Source organism: Balaenoptera physalus, assembly GCF_965194825.1.
Source record: "Balaenoptera physalus genome assembly, chromosome: 5".
Classification (NCBI taxonomy): Eukaryota; Metazoa; Chordata; class Mammalia; order Artiodactyla; family Balaenopteridae; genus Balaenoptera; species Balaenoptera physalus.
Window position 1 is genome coordinate 50832657 of NC_138884.1, and position 16704 is coordinate 50849360.

General features: G+C 34.6%; 1 protein-coding gene across 8 annotated transcripts in view; it reads left to right on the forward strand.

Moving 5' to 3' along the window:
- Positions 1 to 16704, forward strand: part of PTPN13 (protein tyrosine phosphatase non-receptor type 13) — a 224735-nt gene that overhangs the window by 186632 nt on the left and 21399 nt on the right. For 6 of the 8 annotated variants that reach the window (XM_082463220.1, XM_082463219.1, XM_082463217.1 and 3 more), the window contains 5 exons: positions 686 to 756; positions 3114 to 3175; positions 5980 to 6073; positions 6788 to 6925; positions 7025 to 7113. In XM_082463220.1, the coding sequence (XP_082319346.1) occupies positions 686 to 756; positions 3114 to 3175; positions 5980 to 6073; positions 6788 to 6925; positions 7025 to 7113 (454 nt within the window). Of the gene's footprint in view, positions 1 to 685; positions 757 to 3113; positions 3176 to 5979; positions 6074 to 6787; positions 6944 to 7024; positions 7114 to 7780; positions 8913 to 16704 lie in introns of those variants that run through there. The other 2 variants (XM_082463218.1, XM_082463221.1) reach the window with 2 other exon arrangements.

Consider the following 16704-nt stretch of genomic DNA (forward strand, 5'->3'; position numbering starts at 1 on the left):
CCAGATAAAAAGTGGTTAGAGCCTTGCATCTCTGAGGTACCCAGCAAGAACATACAGGGATGCTTAGGACCCATGGCTGATTGCCTCTCCCAACACTGTATACCTTAGGCAACCTCCCTTTTCTTTGAAGTATTAGCAACAATAAAATCACATTCTAATCCTCTTCCAAGATGCTGTCCCTTGACAGTTTTTCATGCTGGGTGGTACTATTCTTATAATGCTTTGAATATATGTATTTTGTCTAGATTTTTCACTTTAAGTAATTCCAAAGAAAAACACGTATCAGGGGCTTTAGATAGGCAAAACTTAGTGATCTGTGACTTCTGAGTGTAGTTATCTTTGAACTCTCACCTGAGTGACAGTGAACTAAGTTATTAGATCATGAATATTACCAGTGTTTTAAATGAGAGGGGAAATATGGTGATGTATTGAACTGAAACCCAAGAAGATTATGTAAAGAAGTGATTCTTAATCTTTTTTCAGTCAAGAATGTCTCCCTCAAGCATGTATAGATGAACCCTAATAAAATTTTGTCTGCAGCTTCAGGAAGTACCTAGACCCCCTGAAGCCCATCTAAAATAAAACTCCTGAGGCTAAATAGTTAACAGATGGCTTGAAGGATATTTAAACAAACATCTTAAATAATTTGCAATTGCGTTTTGTTTTGTTTTTTTAAACAACACAGAGATGGTCATCCAGTGGTTCCCAGTTCTAAGAGGTCTGCTGTTTCAGCTCCAAAGTCAGCCAAAGCCAATGGTAAGGATAAAGTCATTTTATGACAGCAAGTAGTTATAGAGAGGTAACAGTTTTTTTCCCCAAAAGCAAGTTTGGATACTATCACTAAAATGTTTTTATTGCCCCTCCAGACTGTTTTGCAGGATCTGAGTGAAAAAATTACACTTAAATAAAAGCATCTCTAATATTCTGTGCATAATAGGAAAGAGTAGAGCAGCATGGCATTTAAAGCCAGATAGAACTGAGTTTGTAAGTCCTGTGTAACCTTAGCAAGTTACTTGATCTGTATCTAAGCCTCTATTTTCTACCAGTAAAATAAGAACATTAATAGTATCTACCTGTTAAGGTTATAATGAGACATAAATACAATAATATACTTACAATGATTGTCACATAATAATTTATTCAGACAGTTACTAAATTTCTTCTCTATGCCAGGCAGTGTTCTGGGCATTGTGAATATAGCAATGAGTAAACAAAGTATCTGTCTTATATTCTAGCATAGTAATAGAAATTGTAATCTTAATAGTTGTGGCAGCAAACATTAATTTAATGCTTTTTCTGGACTAAGTATTCTTCTAGGTGCTTAAATCCTCACAGCAACCCTGTGAGACTAGTATTACTATTATCCTCCTTTTATAGAAGGGGAAACCAAGGCACAGAAAAGTTTGATAACTTGCCCAAGCTACAGGGTTAATAAATAGTCAAGCCAGAATTTAAACCTAGGATGTCTGACTCCATGCTCTCATTTACATAATCAAGCTCAGTAAATGTAGCTTTTATTGATAATATTCATATAAGAATGTTAGGTACAGGGGAATGTGGTTGAACTTAAAGAGTATTTGAAATGTAAATCCAGTACGTCTTATGTAACTAAACTTTTAGGTTATCAGGCAGTAGTATCTAAATACCAAAATAGCTAAAAGAAATCTGCCAATTGCAGTTGTAGTTTGATTATCTTCGTTCTCTGTTGTTATCTGAATGCCTTAAGGGTCCTTCTTGCTGCTTTCTAATAGTTCTGGTTCACATTACAGTCAAACTACCTCACAGAACAGTCAGGAGAGCATTTTTCTAGTGACCTCTGAGAAGACTCCTGTTTGTAACTTTCCAGGCAGAGGAGGGTAGCTGTGCCCTGCCCCCTTGTAGAAACTGCCTAGTAATCTGTCTTTATGGGATTCTCTGACCTAATTTCTTTATGAATTCTGAAAATCACATAGTATCAATAATAGGAACTCTCTTGTAGTGATGAAAATGTAAAATGGTACAACCATTGTGGAAAACAGTTTGACAGTTTCTTAAAAATTTAAACATATGCCCACCATACGATCCAGCCGTTCCACTCCTGTTTGTTTACTAAAGAGAAAACAAAGCATATATTCATACACAAAAACTTGTATAGGAATTTTTTAGCAGCGTTCTTTGTAATAACCAAAATCTGAAACCACTCAAATGTCTAAAATCTGTTGAATGAATAACCATTTGTAATATATCCAAGCAATAGAATACTACTCAGCAATAAAAATGAATAGATTGTTGATACATGCAACAACATTATTAAAATAAAATAGGTATGCTGAATGAAAGAAGCCAGACAAAAAAAGAATCCATATTGTATTATTCAATTTATACAAGATTGTACAAAAGTGCAAATTAATCTGTAGTGACAAAGGAAATCAGCGGTTGCCTGGGGACAGAGGGGGAGAGAGGAACAGGGGGAACAGGGGGGAGAGATTACAAATAATAAACTATTGTGCTTTATACTCTTCCAATATGAGTCTTTTGAACCAGTGGTTCATTTTTGGATACTTTTTAATTATTTTTCCTGGCAGTTTAATAAGGTATCTCCTGGAAATAATGAATCTAATTTTTAACTGTAGGGGAAACAATATCATTTTTAATATATGTATTGAATTTTTGTGCTGATGTCTAAGAGTTAAAATCCACATTTGGTTTATAAATATACTAAAAGTCCTTTCCAGTTGTATCCATACTTATTTTCCTGTGTTAAATTGATAGTCTTTGTGAAATGAGATAAAGGGCCTGCTATCTTTCCAGTGACTATATAGTTCAGCACCTGTAATGTCTCTTCCATTTAGTTGGGAAAATCTATATTTAGTATCTCACACTAGAAACATTTAGCCCAAACTGAGCTTTTATGTAAACTATTTTCTTTTAAGAAATTGGCTTTGTCCTTGGAATAAACCCTTCTCTAATATTTGATTCCGTTTAGTTGATTTTAAGTCACTTTGTGATACGACCTCTCGTAGTGTATTAATAAAAATAAGAACATGCACAGAAATATGGGTTTTCTTTCACTATTTTGTTGTCCCTAATGTGGTTCTGAGTGGCTCATCCTTTTCTTTCTGTTCTTCCTTCAGGTCATCACATTGTGGAGCCTTGTGGCAAACCGGCACTCACACCTAATAACTCATTCTCCAAGGTAAGTGAAAAGCCACCTTCTTTGTGTCCTACTTCCTTATCTAAATAAGTAGCTTGTTTGTATTTTGAACCAAACATTTCATCTTTAAATATTTGCCTTTTTTAGACACATGTATTGATTTTTAGATACATGTACTTAGTGAACTAATAGGACTTACTAAGTAACACACAATGAAAAGCCCACACACAAGTAACCCTACATCATCGGGGACACATTCAGCTCTTAAGTAGGCTAATTACTTATATAGATAGCTTTAGTGCTGCAATTTTTTATTAATGTGCACAATTCTTTTGGTTGTCTCTTAGATACCCAGAAGAGAAAAATGTAATTAAGAGTGGGTTAACATTGACCAGCAGTGACTCTCAAATGACAGATCTCTGCTACTAGTGAGGCAAAACTGTAGTGGCAAAAGAAATAGGCTTACTTGCTTTTTTAAAGACATAGAAAATGCTTTACTACATAATAAAATGAAAGAACCTAAATCATTTAAGATTATCGCAGGGAAATCTGGAGGTGTTTTAACAAAAATATTTTAATACGTAACTAAATTCCACTTTCAAGCTCTTTATTTAAGGCTACATTTATACCCATTTGTTTGGCTAACATTTCTTTTTACTTTCTGGCATGTAATATACACAGCTTGCAGCTGGATCTTCATTTCATGGAACTGTTTTATCTCACACATATCTCATGCAATCTATTCTGAACCTCACTACTCAAATATCTTTCCATGTAAAATCCAGAGCTGAGGCATTTCCCTCCTAGTAATCTGAAAATCTTATCAGCTCAACAAGATTTCTGGACGTGAGCTGGGTTTAGTGTAGGAGGAGAAAATGAATTAATTGACCAGAAGCCCCAAATTCTATGCCTTTCATTTCACTGTGTTATCTCAAACTTGTGAAATGGTTTAGCATGTCTTGAAAAGATATTGCAACAGAAGAATTATAAGGCAGAAATGATTGGGACACAAAAATTTCTCGGTGTCTGTATGTTTGTAGATTGAGATATAGCTACACGTTTTATTCTGTTTATTCATAAAGTCTCCAATTTCACATAGCTGAAGTAACTGAATTTGCATGTGTTTCTAGTGTTAGTCATGCTGTAAAGTGCTTATTTTCTTTGTAAATATCACCATGTTGTTGAAAGGGAGAAAAAGTAGAGTTTCTGTTTAAATTAACATAAAACCCTAGAAATTAGACGCAAGAGGGAGGAGATAGGGGGATGTATGTATATGTATAGCTGATTCACTTTGTTATACAGCAGAAACTAACACACCATTGTAAAGCAATTATACTCCAATAAGGATGTTAAAAAGAAAAACAAAAAGAAATTAGAACTTCTGTTATTCGTGATTGCAAACATTTTTTGTTGGAGTTAAAATCTTCCAGGAAGTCTCCCAAACGATATTCTGTCCTTGAATACTTATGTCTGTACTATGAATTCCTCATGAAGAGTGGAATTTTACAATCCAGTGAAATTTTTTGACATTACGTAACCACTATTTATGAAGAGATAATTTCATTGCATCTACTATCTCTACCTTTTATCTTTTTTTTTTAACATCTTTATTGGAGTATAACTGCTTTACGATGGTGTGTTAGTTTCTGCTTTATAACAAAGTGAATCAGTTATACATATACATATATCTCTATATCTCTTCCCTCTTGCGTCTCCCTCCCTCCCATCCTCCCTATCCCACCCCTCTAGGTGGTCACAAAGCACCAAGCTGATGTCCCTGTGCTATGCGGCTGCTTCCCACTAGCTAGCTATTTTACATTTGATAGTGTATATATGTCCGTGCCACTCTCTCACTTTGTCCCATCTTACCCTTCCCCCTCCCCGTATCCTCAAGTCCATTCTCTAGTAGGTCTGCGTCTTTATTCCCGTCTTGCCCCTAGGTTCTTCATGACCATTTTTGTTTTGTTTTTTAGATTCCATATATATGTGTTAGCATACGGTATTTGTTTTTCTCTTTCTGACTTACTTCACACTGTATGACAGACTCTAGGTCTACCTTTTATCTTAATAAAAAAAGTAAAATCTTTAAAGCAAACCACCCTTTATTTGTATAAAATTATTTTAATTTATTCTAATCATTTAATATTGCATTTTGCCCTAATCATCTTTCTTTTAATACGCTACGTGCCATGAAGTGCTTCATTCATAACCACTGAATTTAAAAGTTACATTCCATTTAATTATTACTTTATAGTTATGAATCCATTGCTATTTTCCTTAAATTGAGATGAGGTTTAGACTAGATTTGAAAATCTTTATAGCCAACAGTTGATCAGATTGCTAAACTGAAGACTATGTCCATGTAACAACTTCACAAATACTTAAAAGATTGACTTTTTTTTCATTTCCCTGGACTTCTAAGTTTAGTAGGTCTATTTAACTTTTCTAAAAAGTTCTGTGGAAGACAGATCCCATAGAGTATGCCTTAAAAAGAGATTTCTGCAGTCAAATAAATTTAGGAAATACTACATAATACATTTCTCTTTTGACAACTCAAAATTTATATTAGTAAGCATTGTGAGAATTCTTGGAATAAAAATACTGATTTAATGTTGCTTAATCTAGTGTTTCCAAGCATATGTGATGATGGAAAGTCCCATACCCTTTGCATATTTCATTGCACTGGTATCTCCTAGAAGCACTGATCCAAGAAGGGGAAATATAAAAAGGATATTGTACCGAGAAAGAAGGGGAGAAGGACATGGAGGGACAGTGTGCAGTCCCTCCCTAATCCTGGATGTTAGTAAAATAGTAAACTAATGATTTGCTTTGATTTTATACTTTAGGTTAATGGGGAAGAAATAATTGAAATTTTGTACGCTGAAGGAAAATGTTCTACTTATCAGATGAAGGAATCAGCAAACCTGGTTCTGTCCAAAGGTAGTTTCCCAAATGAGTCATCCAATTACTCTAAATGCCCTAATAATTCAAGTAATAAAGAAATGTTGGCAGCCTTTCTTATTTGCCTTACATGTTCCTATAGCTTTAAAAGGAAAGATTGTTGTTCAGAGAAATAAAAGAACAGCATAAAATTAATATTAGCTGCACTACTGTACGAATGTCCAGTATTCATTCTCATCTCTAAGATTAAAATGATTTTTAAATGATTGAAGAGATAGCAGTTTTGTTTGATAATTGTTTCTTGTATTTTTCTGAAGCAGCAATTCACTGGCTACCTAATAACTGAGACATTTTTTCTTGGGGATGTTTGGGCTGCCCTATTATATCCTTAATCTTTGTAACATAACTTCTTTGGTTGAAACTTCTTTAGTTTCTTTTATAAATTAACAATTTGGGATTAAGTTAGAGAAATAAACATTAAATTATTACTGTCCTTTGAAAAGGTGTATCACAGAGATTGATTTTGGTTTATTCAGTTGCATTTATGTGGTCTTTCGTCATAACAGCCAAAGTAGTTCTAGAACTAAAAATGCCTGGGTCCCATTAGTGTAAACTACTTTTCCTTTCATGGCTGCTTTTTCAAAGTGGATGCTTAAAATTTGAAAGACCTGGCATATTATATTTGACACATTGTCTCTTTCTCATATCAATATTTTTTTAAGTAAAACCCCATGTAAATTACTGTTTTTCAAGAATCTGATGTACAAGAAGATGATATTTATGATGATCCTCAAGAAGCTGAAGTTATCCAGTCTCTGCTGGATGTTGTGGATGAGGAAGCTCAGAATCTTTTAAACCAAAATAATGCAGCACGAGATGCCTGTGCTCCAGGTAGATGAACCAGAATGAGTAAGTTGGTACACTAAAGGAGTACAGGAAGGCCTCTACAGAGCATTTTAATTCCTCTTGGCCTATTTCTTTCTTTCCCAGGTGCATTGAAAACCAGTGGGAAGTTATCTGAAGAGAGAGCAGAAGATACAGACTATGATGGTTCACCTTTACCTGAAGAGTTTACAGAGGTAAGGATAATACCTAGGTAAACACTCTATGTTGCTATATCTCGTTAGAATTCTCTGATGAGGCCTTACCTCTCCCTACCTATCAGTTTCCCTTCTAAGTATTAAAGATAATATCCTGATGGCTGGTTAGTAGCTTCAGTAAGAATTAGAACTGATGTCATTTACTCATTTTGGAGAAAGAACTTGCCTTTAAATCATTTAACCTCTTTTGGTGAAGGTTTCCATTCAGGAAAAAAGTGCCCAAAAACCTTTTTTTTTTTTTTTTTTGCATCTTCATTATTATTACACCAAATAAAAGTTGGTAATTCCAAGATCCCATTCCAGTTAATACCTAACCTAGTTAGAAAACTTGATTTTTATCCTTGAATGCTTGTTTTCTTCTGCCCCTCATGGATCCTTGGTCTTAATTATCATGGAAACATCTCATTCTTTCATTTATTCCATGGCTTTTGCTCTGATTGCTCTGCAATTTCAGTTGAGACATGTTTCAAAAGATTTAGACAGCTGACATTCATAATACATTAAACTAGTTGGATGCAAACTAGTAAAAATAAGCTGTACAGGAATTAGTGCTTAATATATTGTATATACGTTTGTTAAAATCTTAAAAAAAATAAAACCCCAAAGTTGAAATCATCTGAGATTAATTTTATTTTTTGCATTTAAGAGTCATCCTATGCCAGGGAAAGAATTACTATTCAAGTTTCCCCAAGCCAAAAAAAAAAAGAAGAAGGAAGAGAAAGAAACAATTAATTTTCAAAAATGTAATCATAGACTTATTTAAGACTAAGACTTCAGATCTTCTGGGACATTGAGCTGACTAAGAAAAAAGCATGAAATAGTAGATAAATAATATGTATGCCAGCTCAAACTAGGCAACACCCTATTTATATGAATCTGATCTTGCCCATTGTTCTAGGATAATTTCCCTCACAAGTCCTGATTCTTCCTATTGAACACCTTCAAAACTGTCAAAACTAAACTGGTGTCGATTCTTACCATGCATGTACCCACACACAATCTCATATACACAAGATTATTTTCATTAAATATTTATATATAATTAATGTGTGTAAATACAAGGAAGCTTATATCTGTTTTAGTATGTATTTCCTAATCTAGAAAAATGGTTACACAAATATTGAATAGCTCACAATGTATCATGCTGTAGTGTTTTTACTTAAGTTATTGTTCTTTTGTACTATCTAAATATTAATAATTATAACAATAAGCTCTTTGAAAAAGGTTTTCTGAACATTTTAAATCATACTATAATCATATTTTTATAAATACTATTTAAAATACCCCTTAAAATGTATGTTCTGAAGTCTCTTAACTAAGACAATAAATAAAAATCTTCAATTTCCATTTCAAAATCCAATGCCTTTTCTTTAAAAAAAAAAAGCTTAACATAATATAGATTCTCTTTTACACTGAGCTATTATAACAAAAGTTTATAGCAGAAAACTTCATTCAAGTTCCTTTTTTTATTTTGATAACGAAGACATTACATCCTCACTGTAAAAAAAATATTTTAAACAGAATCATTTAAAAATGCAAGCTCCTTTTTTTACCCACTCCTCATCTTCATCTGAGATAGCTATTGTTAAAATATTGGTTTTTACCCTTCTATTATGCATATGAAAACATGTAATTTTTTTTTCACACACACACACTGTATTTTATTTTTACAAGTGATAAATAGACTGACACCAAGCATTGTACATGGATGACCACAACAAAATCAACAATGATTGCAATTACCAAACATGAAACACACTCATACTATGTCATAATATTGACATTCAGTCCAGTAATCCTCCACTGTAACAGCTCCTTTACTTTGCAGTGAAAATTGATTTGTATATTCTTTGCCTCTGAGTCCTTGTGGGATTTTTTTTTTTTTTAATTCAGACAGAAAGTCACAAAAATTATACTCATCCTCATCAGTTCACTCAGTCCCATGTAATTAATTTTTTTTTTCATCTTGATCTTTTGTTAGCACTTTTATGAGTTCATCAGTTTTTCATTAGAGTTCTGAAAATGCTTATTCATTCAGTTCAGCAGTACAGTCAGTTACCAGAAACCTGTACTTGTCAGAGTCTTTTCCATGAATTTCTTGAAGATGAAAGCCTTTTATAGGAACATATTTGCAAAAGCATCAGAGTATACCCAGAACTCTCTGTAAATGATAAAAGACTTAAAAATGACCACTGTTTCATAATAATGCAGTTGACAAGAAAATTAGTTATTTCTGAGATATACATTTTAAAGTAATAACTAGGATTATGACTTATAACATTATACCAGAACATATAAGATTTTTAGAAATTTCATGTAATGTCTGAAACATTTATATTAACATATTTCCATACAAATAACCCAATGAAAGTTTAGTATTAGTTGTTTTGTTTGTTTGTTTTTTTATACTGCAGATTCTTATTAGGCATCAATTTTATACACATCAGTGTATACATGTCAATCCCAATCGCCCAATTCAGCACACCACCATCCCCACCCCACCGCAGTTTTCCCCCCTTGGTGTCCATATGTCCTTTCTCTACATCTGTGTCTCAACTTCTGCCCTGCAAACCGGCTCATCTGTACCATTTTTCTAGGTTCCACATACATGCATTAATATATGATATTTGTTTTTCTCTTTCTGACTTACTTCACTCTGTATGACAGTCTCTAGATCCATCCACTTCTCAACAAATGACTCAATTTCGTTCCTTTTTATGGCTGAGTAATATTCCATTGTATATATGTACCACATCTTCTTTATCCATTCGTCTGTCGATGGGCATTTAGGTTGCTTCCATGACCTGGCTATTGTAAATAGTGCTGCAATGAACATTCGGGTGCATGAGTCTTTTTGAATTACGGTTTTCTCTGGGTATATGCCCAGTAGTGGTATTGCTGGGTCATATGGTAATTGTATTTTTAGTTTTTTAGGGAACCTCCATACTGTTCTCCATAGTGGCTGTATCAATTTACATTCCCACCAACAGTGCAAGAGGGTTCCCTTTTCTCCACACCCTCTCCAGCATTTGTTGTTTGTAGATTTTCTGATGATGCCCATTCTAACAGGAGTGAGGTGATACCTCATTATAGTTTTGATTTGCATTTCTCTAATAATTAGTGATGTTGAGCATCTTTTCATGTGCTTCGTGGCCGTCTGTATGTCTTCTTTGGAGAAATGTCTATTTAGGTCTTCTGCCCATTTTTGCATTGGGGTGTTTGTTTCTTTAATATTGAGCTGAATGAGCTGTTTATATATTTTGGAGATTAATCCTTTGTCCGTTGATTCGTTTGCAAATATTTTCTCCCATTCTGAGGGTTGTCTTTTCGTCTTGTTTATGGTTTCCTTTGCTGTGCAAAAGCTTTGAAGTTTCATTAGGTCCCATTTGTTTATTTTTGTTTTGATTTCCATTACTCTAGGAGGTGGATCAAAAAAGATCTTGCTGTGATTTATGTCAAAGAGTGTGCTTCCTACGTTTTCCTCTAAGAGTTTTATAGTGTCCAGTCTTACATTTAGGTCCCTAATCCATTTTGAGTTTATTTTTGTGTACGGTGTTAGGGAGTATTCTAATTTCATTCTTTTACATGTAGCTGTCCAGTTTTCCCAGCACCACTTATTGAAGAGACTGTCTTTTCTCCATTGTATATCCTTGCCTCCTTTGTCATAGATTAGTTGACCATAGGTGCGTGGGTTAATCTCTGGGCTTTCTATCTTGTTCCATTGATCTATGTTTCTGTTTTTGTGCCAGTACCATATTGTCTTGATTACTGTAGCTTTGCAGTATAGTCTGAAGTCAGGGAGTCTGATTCCTCCAGCTCCATTTTTTTCCCTCAAGACTGCTTTGGCTATTCGGGGTCTTTTGTGTCTCCATACAAATTTTAAGATTTTTTATTCTAGTTCTGTAAAAAATGCCATTGGTAATTTGATAGGGGTTGCATTGAATCTGTAGATTGCTTTGGGTAGTATAGTCATTTTCACAATATTGATTCTTCCAATCCAAGAACATGGCATATCTCTCCATCTGTTGGGTATCATCTTTAATTTCTTTCCTCAGTGTCTTATAGTTTTCTGCATACAGGTCTTTTGTTTCCCTAGGTAGGTTTATTCCTAGGTATTTTATTCTTTTTGTTGCAATGGTAGATGGGAGTGTCTCCTTAATTTCTCTTTCAGATTTTTCATTATTAGTGTATAGGAATGCAAGTGATTTCTGTGCATTAATTTTATATCCTGCAACTTTACCAAATTCATTGATTAGGTCTAGTAGTTTTCTGGTGGCATTTTTAGGATTCTCTATGTATAGTATCATGTCATCTGCAAACAGTGACAGTTTTACTTCTTCTTTTCCAATTTGTATTCCTTTTATTTCTTTTTCTTCTCTGATTTCTGTGGCTAGGACATCCAAAACTGTGTTGAATAATAGTGGTGAGAGTGGCCATCCTTGTCTTGTTCCTGATCTTAGAGGAAATGCTTTCAGTTTTTCACCATTGAGAATGATGTTTGCTGTGGGTTTGTTGTATATGGCCTTTATTATGTTGAGGTAGGTTCCCTCTATGCCCACTTTCTGAAGAGTTTTTATCATAAATGGGTGTTGAATTTTGTCAAAAGCTTTTTCTGCATCTATTGAGATGATCATATGGTTTTTATTCTTCAATTTGTTAATATGGTGTATCACATTGATTGATTTGTGTATATTGAAGAATCCTTGCATCCCTGGGATAAATCCCACTTGATCATGGTGTATGATCCTTTTAATGTGTTGTTGGATTCTGTTTGCTAGTATTTTGTTGAGGATTTTTGCATCTATATTCATCAGTGATATTGGTCTGTAGTTTTCTTTTTTTGTAGTATCTTTGTCTGCTTTTGGTATCAGGGTGATGGTGGCCTTATAGAATGAGTTTGGGAGTGTTCCTTCCTCTGCAGTTTTTTGGAAGAGTTTGAGAAGGATGGGTGTTAGCTCTTCTCTAAATGTTTGGTAGAATTCACCTGTGAAGCCATCTGGTCCTGGACTTTTGTTTGTTGGAAGATTTTTAATCACAGTTTAAATTTCATTACTTGTGATTGGTCTGTTCATATTTTCTATTTCTTTCTGGTTCAGTCTTGGAAGGTTATACCTTTCTAAGGATTTGTCCATTTCTTCCAGGTTATCCATTAAGTTGGCATAGAGTTGCTTGTAGTAGTCTCTTAGGATGCTTTGTATTTCTGCGGTGTCTGTTGTAACTTCTCCTTTTTCATTTCTAATTTTATTGACTTGAGTCCTGTCCCTCATTTTTTTGATGAGTCTGGCTAATGGTTTATCAATTTTGTTTATCTTCTCAAAGAATCAGCTTTTAGTTTTATTGATCTTTGCTATTGTTTTCTTTGTTTCTATTTCATTTATTTCTGCTCTGATCTTCATGGTTTCTTTCCTTCTACTAACTTTGGGTTTTGTTTGTTCTTCTTTCTCTAGTTCCTTTAGGGGTAAGGTTAGATTGTTTATTTGAGATTTTTCTTGTTTCTTGAGGTAGGATTGTATTGCTCTAAACTTCCCTCTTAGAACTGCTTTTGCTGTATCCCATAGGTTTTGGATCGTCGTGTTTTCATCGTCATTTGTCTCTAGGTATTTTTTGATTTCCTCTTTGATTTCTTCAGTGATCTCTTGGTTATTTAGTAACGTATTCTTTAGCCTCCATGTGTTTGTGTTTTTTATGTTTTTTTCCCTGTAATTCATTTCTAATCTCATAGTGTTGTGGTCAGAAAAGATGCTTGATATGATTTCAATTTTCTTAAATTTAGTGAGGCTTGATTTGTGACCCAAGATATGATCTATCCTGGAGAATGTTCCATGCGCACTTGAGAAGAAGGTGTAATCTGCTGTTTTTGGATACAATGTCCTATAATATCAATTAAATCTATCTGGTCTATTGTGTCATTTAAAGCTTCTGTTTCCTTATTTATTTTCATTTTGGATGATCTGTCCATTGGTGTATGTTAGCTGTTAACATCCCCCACTATTATTGTGTTACTGTCGATTTCCTCTTTTATAGCTGTTAGCAGTTGCCTTATATATTGAGGTGCTCCTATGTTAGGTGCATATATATTTATAATTGTTAAATCTTCTTCTTGGATTGATCCCTTGATCATTATGTAGTGTCCTTCCTTGTCTCTTGTAACATTCTGTATTTTAAAGTCTATTGTATCTGATATGAGTATTGCTACTCCAGCTTTCTTTTGATTTCCATTTGCATGGAATATCTTTTTCCATCCCCTCACTTTCAGGGTGTATATGTCCCTAGGTCTGAAGTGGGTCTCTTGTAGACAGCATATTATGGGTCTTCTTTTTGTATCCATTCAGCAAGCCTGTGTCTTTTGGTTGGAGCATTTAATCCATTCATGTTTAAGGTAATTATCGATATGTATGTTCCTATGATCATTTTCTTAATTGTTTTGGGTTTGTTTTTGTAGGTCCTTTTCTTCTCTTGTGTTTCCCACTTAGAGAAGTTCCTTTAGCATTTGTTGTAGAGCTGGTTTGGTGGTGCTGACTTCTCTTAGCTTTTGCTTGTCTGTAAAGCTTTTGATTTCTCCATCAAATCTGAATGAGATCCTTGCCAGGTAGAGTAATCTTGGTTGTAGGTTCTTCCCTTTCATCACTTAAAGTATATCATGCCACTCCCTTCTGGCTTGTAAAGTTTCTGTTGAGAAATCAGCTGTTAACCTTACGGGAGTTCCCTTGTATGTTATTTGTCGTTTTTCCCTTGCTGCTTTCAATAATTTCTTTAATTTTTTCCAATTTGATTACTATGTGTCTCAGCGTGTTTCTCCTTGGGTTTATCCTGTATGGGACTCGCTGCACTTCCTGGACTTAGGTGGCTATTTCCTTTCCCATGTTAGGGACTATAATCTCTTCAAATATTTTCTCGGGTCCTTTCTCTCTCTCTTCTCCTTCTGGGACCCCTATAATACGAATGTTGTTGCATTTAATGTTGTCCCAGAGCTCTGTTAAGCTGTCTTCATTTCTTTTCTTTCTTTTTTCTTTATTCTGTTCTGCAGCAGTGAATTCCACCATTCTATCTTCCAGGTCACTTATCTGTTCTTCTGTCTCAGTTATTCTGCTATTGATTCCTTCTAGTGTAGTTTTCATTCCAGTTATTGTATTGTTCATCTCTGTTTGTTTGTTCTTTAATTCTTCTAGATCTTTGTTAAACATTTCTTGCATCTTCTCGATCTTTGCCTCCATTGTTTTTCCGAGGTCCTGGATCATCTTGACTATCATTATTCTGAATTCTTTTTCTGGAAGGTTGCCTATCTCCACTTCATTTAGTTGTTTTTCTGGGGTTTTATCTTGTTCCTTCATCTGGTACATAGCCCTCTGCCTTTTCATCTTGTCTATCTTTCTGCGAATGTGGTTTTTGTTCCACAGTCTGCAGGATTGTAGTTCCTCTTGCTTCTGCTGTCTGCCCTCTCTATCTCATACTTTCTAATGCTTCCCTATTATTCTCTTGCATAGATATACCATAATTTATTAAATTGGCTATCTATTGATGAGTATTAAATTTATTATAAACAGTAATGCAGCAAAGATTCCTATTTCTTTATAATGTAAATTCTCGGGTCTCACAAGACAGAATTATGCCCTCAACCCCAGCATTTCAAAGGTTTATATTATTTTTCTGATTCCTGCAGGCATTTGAGTTTGTAGTCTGTTCTAGTTTGCTTGGGCTGCCATAACAAAACACCACAACCTGAGTGGCTTAAAAAAAGAGAGAAAATTTATCTTTTCACAGTTCTGGAGGCTGGATGTCTACGATCAAGGTGTTAGCAGTTTTGGTTTCTGGCAAGACCTCTCTCCTTGGCTTGCAGGCAGCCCTCTTCTAGCTGTGTCCTCACATGGTCTTTCCTTTGTGTGCACACACACCTGGTGTCTCTTCCTCTTCTTATAAGGACACCAATCCTATTGGGTTAGAGCCCTATCCTCATGACCTCATTTAGCCTCAATTATCTCCATAAAGACCCTATTTCCAAATACAGTCCCATTGGGGGTTAGGGCTTCAACCTGTGAACTTTGGGGGGACACAGGTCAGTTCATAACACAGTCTTTGCCTTAACCACTTATAAAATATAATCAAGGGCTTCCTGAGTGGCACAGTGGTTGAGAATCCGCCTGCCAGTGCAGGGGACACAGGTTCGATCCCTGGTCTGGAAGGATCCCACGTGCCGTGGAGCAACTGAGCCCGTGTGCCACAACTACTGAGCCTGCGCGCCACAGCTACTGAAGCCCAGATGCCTAGAGCCCGTGCTTTGCAACAAGAGAAGCCACCACAACGAGAAGCCCATGCACCGCAACAAAGAGTAGCCCCTGCTTGCCGCAACTAGAGAAAGTCCATGCACAGCAATGAAGACCCAATGCAGCCAAAAATAAATAAATAAAATAAATAAATTTTTTAAAAGAAGAAAAAAAGAACACTCATGTGCACGTCTTTGTGTGGATATGTAAAATTTAAATATGTATAATCAAATAAAATTTTATTCACAATAGTTACAAAACAAGAGCTCTAGGCATAAATTCAACCAAAAATGTACATATTTATATTATGAAAACTTTAAAACTCTACAGAGAAGCACAAAAGAAGTATTAAAGGAAAACATTCCTTGTTCTTTGATAGAAAAAAATCTAAAATTTAAGTTCTCCCTAGATTCACCCCTCAATTAAATATGGTCCCATAAAATATTTTGAGGTTTCTGTTTTGTTTCGTTGTTTGTTTTAATGAGAGGCAGGGTGGCTTTGTGACATGATTCTAAAGTTTACATAGTAGAATTAGGATGTAAAACTATCCAGAGCAAATCTAAAAATTAAGGTTCGTAGGGGGAGAATATTCCTACCAGTTATTAGGAAATATTATGTAAATAATACATAAGTTGTCCTGCCACCAAAGTATAGATAGAGCCCACAAATTTGTGTCTTGAGAATTCAAGATGTTTAAGACCAAGTATTTTGGGCCAGTCCATCCTTAAAAACAATAAATTAGCACTTGAATAGATAAGACTTCTGCTTTAGAAGAGATTTTGACTAATGGTAAGCAAAACAAAGAAAGCAAAAAACAAATTTAGGAGAAGAGGATGCAAGGTACTGAAATAAAAACATGAAAATGTTTCATGTGTTTCAAAATCTAAATGTGTTAAAGTCACAATGGTAATTATATTCATAAGAAGACAAATTCAAAAGAGACAAATATGACATCTCCATCCATGAAAGAAAGACTGAACCAGTATTCTAGAAAAGTTTTGTTTCATCTTAATGTTTCTCGAATATTACCTACATTTGAGTAATTCTAAGAGTTCCTTAGAGTTTTTTAAAATATTCAGAAATTTGTAAGTGTGCCATGTTGGGAATCACCCTAAACAAATGATTATTTACTGAATTTGTTCTTAACAGTATATTTTGCAACCCTGAAAATTTTATCATGTGCCAAAAGTTAAGGTGCTATCCACTGGTATCATAAAAAGTAGAGGAATGTCCTTTTTAAAAAGAAAGATTGTCCCTCTGATAGCTACTTGTGCAAATCATTGCATTTGTCCCTCTGCTCCAATTAACT